This window comes from Silene latifolia, chromosome 11 (assembly GCF_048544455.1).
Source record: "Silene latifolia isolate original U9 population chromosome 11, ASM4854445v1, whole genome shotgun sequence".
In the NCBI taxonomy this organism is placed as follows: Eukaryota; Viridiplantae; Streptophyta; class Magnoliopsida; order Caryophyllales; family Caryophyllaceae; genus Silene; species Silene latifolia.
Window position 1 is genome coordinate 207,893,207 of NC_133536.1, and position 13,014 is coordinate 207,906,220.

General features: G+C 34.9%; 2 protein-coding genes across 2 annotated transcripts; one reads left to right on the forward strand and one right to left on the reverse strand.

Moving 5' to 3' along the window:
* Window positions 1-5,775: 5,775 nt before the first annotated feature.
* On the forward strand, window positions 5,776-10,545 carry LOC141612483 (uncharacterized). The gene is made up of 5 exons (XM_074431275.1): window positions 5,776-6,608; window positions 6,805-6,869; window positions 6,978-8,696; window positions 9,149-9,278; window positions 9,592-10,545. The coding sequence occupies exons 1-5, from the start codon at window positions 6,443-6,445 to the stop codon at window positions 10,275-10,277; spliced, it is 2,766 nt and encodes a 921-aa protein (XP_074287376.1). The 5' UTR covers window positions 5,776-6,442; the 3' UTR covers window positions 10,278-10,545.
* A 107-nt stretch (window positions 10,546-10,652) lies between these two features.
* LOC141612484 (uncharacterized) lies at window positions 10,653-11,962 on the reverse strand. Its single transcript, XM_074431276.1, has one exon. It carries the CDS (start codon window positions 11,846-11,848, stop codon window positions 10,892-10,894), a length of 957 nt encoding a protein of 318 aa, XP_074287377.1. The 5' UTR covers window positions 11,849-11,962; the 3' UTR covers window positions 10,653-10,891.
* Window positions 11,963-13,014: the final 1,052 nt, after the last annotated feature.

The following is a 13,014-nucleotide window of genomic DNA, read 5'->3' on the forward strand; positions in this document are numbered from 1 at the left end:
TTTGAACAGCTCCTACACCGCGAACCGAGTCAAATTTTAGTGATCCAGGCCATCCAGCTATAGAAGAATAAAAAAAACCTTCTTCCTTTTTGGGCCCATGTAAGGTTTGTTGCTTCTCAATTGAGTAGTCTTTTCTGCTCCTACAAAACAGCCCATCTTTCCCTAACCTTTAACACATTAATACATGAATGGACAATACTTTCCTGACCTCGACGATAATTCCGTAAATTTGCTAGTCATAGATGACTTGTATCGTTAGGTCTTTCTAAAATATAATATAGACGGTTAAAAGGAAATGGAAGGAAATTGAGAGAAGAAGAAATGGAGAGGATCTAAATTGGAGTTGAGGGTATGTCTGCTTTGTCAAGATAATATGGAAGTCTCTTATAGTTGAAGGGGTCAAAAGTTATGTAACTTCTTACGTGTCCATTTCTCGTTAGTAGTCTAAATCTCACACTTTTAAATTATATTTTTCCGAGCATTTATCTGTCTTTGATTAGAGCTGATTTTCGCAGTACACATTTTACTCAACTCAGTACAATGTTGACAATTATACCCCTTTCATTTCTTCCTTCATTTTCCCTCTCTAACTTCTCTCTATTGTATTCTCTCTAATTTCAAACCTTCATCCTCTAATTTTACAAATCCACTATTTCAAACCTTCATTCCCCTATAATTTCAAGCCTTACTAGATCGCAGACGGTATAGCACTCTATACTACATTACTACTTTACTACATACGACATACATATAAACTATTTATGCCCAATCGAACGGAATTTTGTAATTTTTTTAATTTATGCATTACGCTGCAATGCATAGTACAATTGCACTAATGCCCTATATATGCTTGTCGGCTGCCGCCCAGTGTACTACATCATTTCTTTGCTATTTTGAATTATTTTTTTAAATGTACTACATAGATGCCTGTTGAACGGAATCCGGTGACCACCGATAGTCCTTATCGCGGGTGACATCCGACTACACCAATATCCCCATCATCCCACCAATTACCAATAATTAATTTGAACATAAATCCTAATTAAAAAAAATAAAAACCTATAACAAAGAGTCGATGTGTCAATTTGATTATTAGTAACGGATTAGTGAATAATTTGACAAAGATTGAAGATTGTCAAGGATGTAACAATAGAGAGAAGGTAGAGAGAATTAGGTTGATATTTTTTAGTCAAGGGTAAATAAATGAAATTTTTGATGTAAAATGTACTGAGACGAGTAAAATGTGTAATGCAAAAATAAATTACGAATATATTTTAGGAGTCGCTTAGACTATGGGGACCAAATAAACTGTGAAACAATGGAGAGTAATGGCGGGGAAGGTGGAAATACCGGAAAGAGAGTGTAATAATAATTAGGGTTTTGATATATACAACCCATTGGGTTGTATTTAAGCATTTAAGATCTTCCATATTTAGTATTAAGTTGGGAATTCAAGACTAAATTATACACAACCCAATGCAATTAATGTATATATTAAAAATTTCTTTCTATATTTAGTTTCTTAAATACAACTCATTGGGTTGTATATATCAAAACCCTAATAATTAAGAACCTTTTTACGACTTCCTCTTTGATTAATGCATTACCTTATATCCCAACTTATAAATGTAACACAATATTTGTTTATAGCGAGACTAATTGTAAATGTAAAAGTTTCTCCTTGACTTTCTATTTTCTTCCTTCGCCAATACAAAATAACCACCAATTTGTCTCTCTTTCTTCTTACAGTCTGTCTCATTGAAAACGACCACTATCCGTCACAAGCTGAAGACGGATAGTGGCTCTCTCACAAAATGCAAGTGGGGACATCCATTTCCCCCACTTGCACTATCCATTTGCATTTTGTGAAAGAGACACTATCCGTTTTTAGATTATGACGGATAGTGTCCATCTTCAATGAGAATTTGTGTTATTCTTATGTTATACTTCCTCATAATTAACATGGAGAAAGTCTTTTCTTTATAGTACTTTTTAAACTTTTAGGCTATTCATTTCCAATTTGCTATTTATAGATATTTCATAATTTTTTTAGGGTAATGATAAATACAGCTCTTAGGGTAAATTCAGTTTCATTCACTTCAGTTCAACACAGTTCAATTCATCTCTTATCAAATTAATTCTTACTTCAACGTCATTCAGTTTAGTTCAGCTCAGCTCCATTCAGTTTAGTTATGTTCAGCTATTACCCGGGAAAATTGGCTTACTAATATTTTTTTTTTTTTTTTTTTTTTTTTTGTAAATTCTTTATTTCCATTATTTGAGAACACTAGATATTAAAAAGTCTAGTATGCCTATGGTGTTTGGTCCGACATTATTAGGTACACGATTGAAAAATGAAACATAGCTATATGGCGTGTCGTTGCCGTGCCGGCTAGTGTGGTGTGCCTGCTCACGTGCCATTCCCAGCCTCACTCTCTTGTATTACGCAAGCGCGTGTAAACACGTGCGACATAATTGGGTAATACCTAGGAGTCAGGTCAATATTTTTCGAAAATTGCGCCTTTTTGTTAGGCACAAGATAGCAGAGAATGCTTTAATTAATTTTATTTTCCTAATGTTTGTCTTTCTCAGATTTTTAAAGCACTTTCTCCTATGCCACCTTGCCTCTTACATTTGTAACATTTCTACATACTCTTAACTTCTTGTAAGCAGTGGCGGAGCCAGGATTTGAAATTAGGGGGCGAAAAATTTTAGGAGGGGCGAACGACTAATTTCATAAGGCACCCCGAAAAAATTTCGAAAAATTTAACTAAAAACTTCGAAAATTTCATCCGCCAGGGGGGCGACCGCCCCTGCTAGCCCCCCCTAGCTTCACCACTGCTTGTAAGTTTATTCTATGAAGCATATTTTATTCACTGGTTAGGAGTTAGGACGGAGGTATCATAAATCGTGGTAAGACATTATAAATTCTTAAGTTCGGATCCCTCTCTGACCCTTCCCCTATATAGCGTACGAGCAATTACTGGCCTTATGCTTCGGTTAACACCTAAAAGAAAACTCGTAATTTTTTTTTTTTTTGTGTTTTTAGACCTTGTTTTTTCGACTTAACTTCAGCTATCATTCAACTCACCTCCGACCAGTTTAGTTAAGTTCAGCTCAATTAAGCTCACTTCAATTTAACTCAATCCAAAAGAACATGGTCTAAGTGAACAACTTTAGTTTAAGATTATACTTACGAAATATTATTTATTTTAACTTGTAAAGTCATGAAAAATGTTATTTATGACCTGGATTCAATACTCGTAAAAGTCAGGCATTATATTTGCCTTTGCGCTTTACACCAAAGAGATGAGAAATTCATCTGGAGTAAAGTTTTTGTAGATGTCGGTTCCTTTTTTTCTCCTCAAAAACCAATTAAAAGTGGAGAATATTGTGTTTTGGATCTCATGTGAATTAAACATTTTTTTTTGAATTAAGCATTTTTTTTTGAATTAAGCATTTTTTTTATGCAAATGAGTTGTCGCTTTATAAATTTAAAATTATTGTTATTATTATTATTATTATTATTATTATTATTGACTTTACAATTTTACATCGAGTTAGTTTAAGCCATGATATGGAATACTATATTTTAGTTCATGGTTGTACATGTAAATGATTAAACACAAGTCTTCAAAAGTTCAAATACCAAGTATTACTTAGTAAGTACTCCCTCCGTTTCAGTGATATGTTTACACTTTCTTTATTTCCCCCTCACAAAATAAAGAAAGTGTAAGTAGTAAGTAATTATCTTATAGAATATCTTATACTCCGTAGTATTTTAGAATTCGATTTTGTACAACAAATTCTTCTATTCTCAACAATTTATTTATACATATTTCTTTTCAAGAATGTCAAATTATAATATCTTTTTAACATGATCACAAAATCCAAAATTTAGTGATGTTCCTTAATGTTTATACTTGTGAATCTCGAAGTAATCTTTTGTACATTTTTGAATCATTTTTGTTTTGTTTATAATATGTGCAATCAATTTAAAATTTTGGACGTTTCTTGATTTCTTCCATAATTTGTGCAACATCTTGCAAATGAGTCCAAATCAAAAATGATAATTTATAATTTAGCTTAGATGACTAATCTAATCATGGCCCCAATGCCCCATCATTCTATCAACCCCATGCACACAATAATTTTTTTTTGTATTTTAAGATTAATCATGATTGTGAAAGACTTTTTTTTTAAAAACAATCTAATGTTGATATAATTTGAATCTTAGGTTGTATCCGTCCTACACTTAAGACAAGTTAAATAGTGAATAAAATACAATCAGAATGTATAAGAATAATAAAATATTGTCTTATAGAAGACTGACTGATTAATACAAATTTTTACGGAATATATAGTTCAAGATTAACTTTTTTTAAATGAAAATTAGACCATGATTAACAAAGCTAAAGGTTCCACTAGGAGAATTAAGGTATTTACTCCACGAGAAATACTTGCTTCCTCCGATAGGACACTCAAAAGAGGAGCGTCATTTTCCTTATTTCCATTTTAATCCTCCTTCTTTTAAGTGTAATACGTCCTTTCGGAGAACACAAGTATTATTCTTACCATTTAGATAAATTGGAGATCTAGTATATATACATAACAATAATGGTAAATAAGTGGTTTAATAATAATTCACAAATATACAGCATACACACACATGACACAAGTACACAACCCTTCAGGCTTCATCCCTTTGTTATCTTGTGTATTGGAATCTTCTAAACTGGACAGAATTCCTTGGAAAAAATAATTTCAAATTTTCAATGGAACACTAGAAACAAGCTATCACATTATCACATTTCACTATACATGGTTTTACACAAATTCTCATTTAAGAAACACTATCGTTATTAAGCTTAAGATGATTCATATATCATGCCATTTGTATATTGAAGGCAAATACTTCTTTTCTATGCATTCTTGTATATACACAAATGATATGTACTTGACCCGTTTTAAGCTTAAAACGTAGAATACCGTCTTAAGGAAGACTTACTGATGGTTTATAATTGGTTTAAAATCGTCAATATTAATATATAATTCCAGTTATCCCCTAACAAAAAAATAAAAAATAAAATAAATAGTTCCTTTTTTACCCTTTAACTTTGTTTCACGCTTACAAACTCACAAGGCCGTAAGCCCACAAGGCCTAGTTATTTCTGACTTAATTTCACCTCGTTTTAGTGTTGCTCAACTCCGTTCAATTCAGTTTAGCACTATTCTATTCAGCTCAGCTTTACAGTTTAACTCTTATTTCAATTTCGAACCGGATTTAAGTTTCTCTTAGGACAAACATTTTGTTAGCCCTTACAATCCTAAATGTATCTTTTTGTCTCATCTATCATACTCAACCCGTGTAAAGTTTAAGACGGATATTAGTGTCTTAAGAGCATCCGCAAAGGTGAGGCTCCCCATATTTTCTCTTTCATTTTCTTATTCGTCCACCTCATTTTCCACTAACTTTTCCATTTACCCTCCCCATTTCATAACTACATCTATGCAATAATGAGGTTCCCCAATTCACACACAAAAATTTGAGAACCTCCCCAAAAGTAACACAAATTGCCTTACTTTTCTTTTGGGGACCTTCCCTAAAAACAGTGGAGCCCCAAATATTGGGGAGGTTGGTGCAACAATGAGGAGCCCCATATGAGGAAAGAGAGTGTATATGGGGAGCTTGATTTCCACCTTTGCGGATGCTCTAAGACCGGATACATGGATCACTTTAAAGTAGGTAGACCACTAGAGTCTAGACCATCATGTGTACAGCTCATAGACGCTCCCTCAGTCCCCCATCATCCTCTTCTAAAAATAAAACAAAAAGTGAATCCCCACATTTCCAGTATACACCCAGCAAAACTACTACACAGTGTACCACAGTTGCTTCAGTAAGACAGTAACCAAACACAGTGTATCACAGTCTTAGAGAGAGACAACACATCACATTTCTGCACATTTCTCAGTCTATATCACCTTTTTTTTATTTCCTTGTAATTTTATTACTCCATTTTCCTGTGTTTTTCCTGCAGATTTCATACAGTTTACACATCATTTTCTATGCAGAAATTTACCCAACAAAAACTGTTAAATTAACATTTTATTATCATTATATATTCATTAAATTAAATTTCTTTCAGAATCTAGTTACATTATTCTCCCTTTTTTTCTCATCTTTTGCAGATTCTCTCAAATCTTTATCAATGTGAATTGATGTTGATGTAACCTTTTTTATTCTCACATTTTTCTGCTTGTTTTTTTATTCTTTTTCAACATTTTTTTGATTACCCAAATCAAAGATTGAATCTTTGTCCTCAAAGATTGAATCTTTTACAATTTTTCTCTTTAATCCCACCAAAAATTTCATGAAATTTATAATATTTCAGCTATTTTTTCATAGTTTATTAGTGGGATTTTGTCAATTTTTTGAAAAATGAGTGAAATTTCATCTGCAAGAACATCATCAAGTTTAGCATTAACTGAGAGGAAACCACAGATTCAAAGAACAGGTGGTTGTGTTGGCATTTTCTTTCAGCTTTTAGATTGGAATAGAAGATTTGCTAAGAAAAAATTCTTCCCTAAAAAGCTTCTTGCCCCTGGTAATAATTTCTAATTTTACGACTTCCTCCGTTCCATTGAATTGTATACGTATTTAAAATACATGACGAGTTTTGGAAAACGTATACAATTAAATGGAACAAATGTACTTACTATTATTAGTTTTTAATAAGGTTTTAGTTAATTACTTCATTGGAAATTGCTACTTCATTGATGTGGGTTGTATGAATGTGACAGCTCGTACCAAAGTGTCCAAAAAATTCAATGCTGATGAGAAGTTACCAGTTACAAAGCATTTATTGGTATGATAATGATAATTTAATTAATTACTGTGTTAAAAAAAAATGATTGTTTTACTGAAAAAGTTTAGTTCTTTTTTTTTACTGAAGATTTGTAAAAATTGTGTGTAGATTGCTGATGAGAATAGTGGAGGGTTTCCATGTAAAATGAAGAAGAAAAATGGGGATTGTGTAATGGGTTTCGAGGGTAAAAAACACGAAATGAAAGCTCCCGGGTTAGTTGCTAGGTTAATGGGATTAGAAGCTATGCCTATTGCTGTTAATAAGTCTGAGAAGAGTTCTCTTGAGGATGATTTTAAGGGTAATAAAGGAGGGAACTTTAATGATGGGTTAAAGAATATGGAATTGAGTCCTGAAAAGGCGAATGTGAGGCCGCAAAAGCTTCAGAAGACGGGGGTGTCTGAAAGGAGACCGGTTACTAGGTTTGGTGCTGAGGCATTGCAGATTAGGAATGTTTTGACGAGGTCGAGGAAGAGTCAGGGAAATCATCCTAAGTTTGTGTCTCCTGTTAAAAGTCCTAAAATGGGGAGGAATGCTTCGAGGTTGATTGATGTTGCTACTAGGGTTTTGGAGCCTGGAATAAAGGCAAGTAATCGCGCTAGGTGTAGTATTAGTTATCCAAGCTCATCGGTTATGGAGGCTGACGAGGAGGAGTTGATGAGTGAGGTGAAAAGGAGAGTAGATTTTGAAAGTCAGTTTTGTTCTAATTCTAGTGGAGTGCATGTTTCTAATGTACAAGGTGGTTGTAGTAGTTGCGGTAACGTCTTTGGGCGAGTGGATGTGACACCGGTTGATTACAATCTCGGAGAGAGGTTTTTCCGTGGGTTAGATGAAACTAGGCCAAGGCCAGCTGTCTATTTGGAGAATGAAAATGATGTAGTTCTGTTGAAACCTTGTCGACCCATTGAAAGCGATATGATTCGACACAGTATAGATCCAACCCAACATCAAGACCAGATCCCCGTAAACAGGATCTTTACATCTCAGAAAAATGCTTCACGGTCAGGTGGGTTTGAATCTAGGGCACAAAGGTCAGGGCAGATGGTGGCTAGAGATAGGGACAGGGTCCCACCAAAGTCGAAATTTCCAAACACTCACAGTAGAAGAGTATCATCACCTGCCAATGCTATTGAAGAACCTAAAGATTTCATTGCTCTCAATCGAAATATCGGCCAATCTAGGCTACGGACTCCAAGTAAACCTGATAACAGGTTCGAAACAGATAGAAGATTTCAGACAGGAAAGAATGATTCTTTAGCATCTCAGCGTAATCCCATCAGGAGAAGGCGAACTCTTGTTACTGCTAACAGGCAGCCTGACAGTGCGGCATCTGGTAGTTCGTCAGCTGAAAAGTCGAGAAGTGGGCCGCAAATTCGTACCACTAATGTGGGTCAGAGTGGGCCTAAAATCAGGCCTGCCAGTCCAAGAGGAAATAAGGAAACAACTCGTTCAGATGTTGTGTCTTTCACTTTCAAGTCACCTGTAAAATCGAGTCCAGGGCGTAGTAAATCTCATAATGAAGTCGAGTTTAGGAGAAGGGATCCAATGGGGTCTGTCAATGAGGAGTCAGCCATGGAAGAGAAAGGCACCGGGCATCCTTCTCGGAACTATTTGGGAATAAACGAAGATGGCCTAGGCGCTCTTTTAGAACAAAAGTTGAAGGAATTGACACACCAGGTAGAAAATGAAGCAGCTTCTGGTTTTAAGCCCTCTGCAAGAACAACTGCTTCAATTCTTCAAGAGCTCATATCTGCCTTGACAATGGAGAGACCGGTTTCACCTGATAGAGCAGATTCAGAGTGTACCGACATTTCTGACAGCATTTCTCAGGTCAGTTCCTGTAGGGTCAGAACCGTGTACCCCAGTACAGTATATTTTGTGCATTTTGCCAAAATTTGAGGTTGAAAATATTGAAAGTATCAAACTTTAATCCGTATATTATAGTGATCGTATTTTTCTGCGGGATCCCTTGAACAAATTTTTCCTGGTCTTCTACCGTGTTCTTGTGTATACCGCCCAACTTACGTTGACTATATGAGATGAAACAATGTCACAACTCACAATCTATGTTACTCCGCGACTTCACTTTAGTTGCTTGTCCCGTGTCCGATACTTCGACTCGACATTTCATTTTATATCATTTTATACCAAAAAAAGTGAAAACTTCCAGCAGAGTCGGAGTAACATTGGTCCGAGAATAAATGAATAATCTGTTAGAGGAGTTAGTTGATACTCTTATCTCATTTACCTGATAAGTGGCATTTTGACTGTGTTTCCATTAGGCAAACGCAAGAAGCAAAAGATCATCAGATGCTCTTTCTCGTGGAATTGATCATTTTAGCCCAGGATGTGTGCTTGATGCATCATTTTCGAACGAAAGCTGCATTTCAAGTAGTAACGATGATAATTCAGGTACGTCATGCATCTACTTCTCAGTTGGTATTTTACATATCTGTCCCATATAGTTTTAATTCCTGAACATGGACAATTGTCTGACTTACTGATCGCAAATTCTCATATGAGACAGTATCATGAGATAGACTCGTATAACACAAATTCTTTAGGTAACTAGTGTAAGATGACCGCTTCTAGAAGACTAATTGCTCAATAATTGGGTAGTTATTTTCATTTTTTAGGGGTTTATGGGGTTTGTTTGGGCAGAGTTTGTTTTTCGTTACATGGCTTGGTCTCACATTATATTAATACGATTTTTAACGTGATTCAGTAAAATTGGCTCCGGCTGGTTCTGATCTTTCGGATTCAGCATCCTCAGTAAACCTTCCCCAAAGAAGTGACATCATGATGGTTTCTGATCTTCTAACTCATGCCTCAACTATGCTAGAAGATGCCAACTTTGTCCATGCCAAATTAACTCCGACCAAACGTGACTATATGCAAGATATCATTTTGAATACCGAGCTCCTATTTGGCAATGCCGGTGGTATACACAGTTCGTCCAGATTCATAGATTTTCTACTTGGCCCATTTTTAGATGAATTGGAAGTCCTTGTCGTTGCAGCATGGAAGAACAGCATTATTCTCGGAATTGAGGTGAAAAAGGAGGAAAATCCATTAAGAAGATTTCTTCTAGACTGTCTCATAGAGTGTTTGGATGTAAAATACAGTAGGTACATCAATTCCGGGTTTGGGACATGGAGCAAGCTACCGAAAACCATGAATGCCGAGGTTTTGATTAAAGAATTTGACGAAGAAGTCAGGAAATGGATAAGCTTTGCAGGAATGACTCGAGATGAGATAATCGAGAAGGAGATGAGCATTTCTTTGGGTAAATGGACAAATTTTGAGATTGAAACATTTGAAGATGGTCTTGAGATCAATCAAGATATTGTTCAGAATTTAGTTGATGAAATTGTGAACGATCTATGTGCCTCTGAGATTAACTTTTGTTGAAGCCGTGTTAAAAAGCAGCTTGGTTCGTAACAGAAGTCGACAACCATGGTAACATTTTGTACAAATCGTTATATTAGAAGGTAACTGAGGCTAAGACAAGTATGATTTTGATGTAGGTACTAAGATTTCTAGATTTTTACTGAATGTAACGCGCTGCAGCAAGCTTTCTGGTAGGCGGCTAACTCATGAATTTTCTCTCAGAAACTGTGTAATTCAAGTAGTTAAGTAAACTTTTAGAGTTGCTATTATGGTAACAACGTTCGATTTATTTGATACCGTCTCCTGCAACCCAAGAATTCAGATTGTCCAATTTCAAAGGAAACTGTTGCATTTGCATTCAAAATTCGTCTCAGATAATGTAAGTCGAGATAGACATTGTGTAATCAATACTCGAATCACATTTATTTATCAATGATACAAAATCACACATACACGCGCTAATGAACTCCCTTCCCGATCAAATGATCAATCCAATATCGTTCTACATATCACTAAACCAAATTACAAACATATTTCATTAACCTCACACATTCAATCAATATCGAAAACATGATAAAACACCAAAATCAATCAAAGAATCAAATTCAAAAATAAAATAAAAATAAAAATAAAAATCAATAATATTTTGAAGTGAAAATAGTGCTCTTCCTCAACACATTACTCTTCCTTGTTCTACTTTCACCATTATTATTATTATTAATGGCATTTCCTGCAACAATTGACAAACCCTTCAATTCTTCAATACTTGCATAGCTCTTCCTCCCCACCATCATCTTCTTCCTCATTTCGCTACTCGGTTTCTCAACTGAATTTCCCATTTTACCCCCACCACCAACACCACCATACTTGCTTCCACTCTCATTCATTCTCTCTCTTTTCGCGGTGTATGGCGGCGTTGTTACGCTTCTCTCAACTTTAGGAATTCTATTCACATTGCTACTTATGTTCTCCTTCCTTGATGGTGAATACCCATGTTTTTTCTTCAATGGTGGTGAATCATTTTCCTCACATTGTAAGGAATTCACAGGAAAACTCACTGATTTTCTCATAAAACCGGGTTTTCGTATTGCTGAAACTCGATCATTTCCCTCTAATTTCCCCAAATCTCCATGAAATTTCACTGATTTCTTCAATATTGGTGAGTATTCTGATTTGGGTATCTCACAAATTTGCACATTTTCCTCACATTGCAAGGAATTCACAGGAAAGCTCACTGATTCTCTCAAAAACCCGGGTTTTGGTATCGCAGAAACCCGATCATTTCCCACTGATTTCTTCAATATTGGAGAGTATTCTGATTTGGGTATCTCAATTTCCTCAGAATTGACAGATTTCTCCACTAATTGAGAATAATATGAAGTGGGTATCTCAGAAATTGACTCAATTTCAGAAAGTTTGAGTCTTTTTGATTGAAGCTTTGATTCTCTCAATTGGGCATAATCATTATACCTAATCCCTCTTTCAATTGAATATGAAAAATCATTGATTAATTGAAAAGTATTGTTTGAATTCATTGGATCAGAAAATTGAGAAAGAATTAGTGAAGTTGGATCAAGATTTAATTGCACCATTAATTATATTGATTGAATAAACCCTAAAGATTCAAGCTTTTTGATGATTTGGGAATTAGGGTTCTTCCTCTGTTTTATGAGTGTTTGTTTAGTTTAGTTGAAGAATTTGTATGTGTTTCCAACGGTAATATTTATGGAGGAGGGAGAAAGGTAGAAGAAAATATAGTTTTTTTTTTTTTGGAAAATATAAAAAATGAATAAAGTTTGCTTACATGGAAATTTGTAACGTTATAATTGGGCTTTTTCTAGGGTCAAAAAAGGTTGGAGGGTGATGGAGGTGAAAATTCAACCGTTGGATGTTCGGTGAATTAAGAGCCGTTTAATATATAGAGGGTTGTGATTCGAGATTGAAATAAGAAGACTTGTACAAGGTCTGTGATGGTTTGCTGATTGCTCCACAGAGGTCAAAGATAACCATGATAAACGGGTCAATTGAATCGGGTTTGGGCTAGGTAAATTCGTTTCAGGTTATTTGGGTTTGTAAGAATTCGGGTTGAGCCAGGTCAGGTTATTTCCGGTTCAGATCATTTTCGAGTCAACTATTATCAAGTTATTTATGGATAATAATCAGTTTGCACCGATAACACACTCGGTTGGATTATACAAGTTCGGGTCAATTCAGGTCTTGAGTTCGAGTATCAGATCAGGTTATTTCAGGTCGGGTCAATTCAGGTCGTGGGTTATTTTAATTCTACAGTAATTTTTAAGTTAAAAATTTCGAACTCAAAACTTCTTTTTTTTTTATTTTTTTTTATGTTTATTAGCTTAAAATAACATGGTATTTTCTTTTAAATCATTCTAAGAAAAATTAAGCTACATTAATAAGAAAATACGAGCTCAAACGAGATTTCAAACCAAGTCTTAGTGTGCTCGAGCTCAGTTTAGCTCGGCGTAGACTGATCTCAGCTGAGCTTTAAATTTCAAGGGCTTGTCATGCAAACTCAGTTTATTTACAATCCTTTGTTTCTAATTACTTTTAGCTTACTTAAATTGATGGTGAATTTATGATCAAAGATTTGTAGGTGTCTTTGGTATAAGTTTATATAAAGAGAATGGTATAATATCCTTAATAAATGAGAAGACATTTTGCTGCACTACAAGAAGCATGAATTGTTTCAATAAATGTAGATACTTTGCCGCTAATAAATCAGCAAGTCTCCCTTGTG

What these genes read in the sequence shown, in the direction of transcription:
- LOC141612483 (XM_074431275.1), top strand. Translation starts at nt 6,443, where the DNA reads ATGAGTGAAATTTCATCTGCAAGAACATCATCAAGTTTAGCATTAACT. An exon ending in TAAAAAGCTTCTTGCCCCTG is followed by an intron (nt 6,609 to 6,804) that starts GTAATAATTTCT and finishes TGAATGTGACAG; the next exon opens with CTCGTACCAAAGTGTCCAAA. An exon ending in TTTCTGACAGCATTTCTCAG is followed by an intron (nt 8,697 to 9,148) that starts GTCAGTTCCTGT and finishes TGTTTCCATTAG; the next exon opens with GCAAACGCAAGAAGCAAAAG.
- LOC141612484 (XM_074431276.1), bottom strand. Translation starts at nt 11,848, where the DNA reads ATGGTGCAATTAAATCTTGATCCAACTTCACTAATTCTTTCTCAATTT.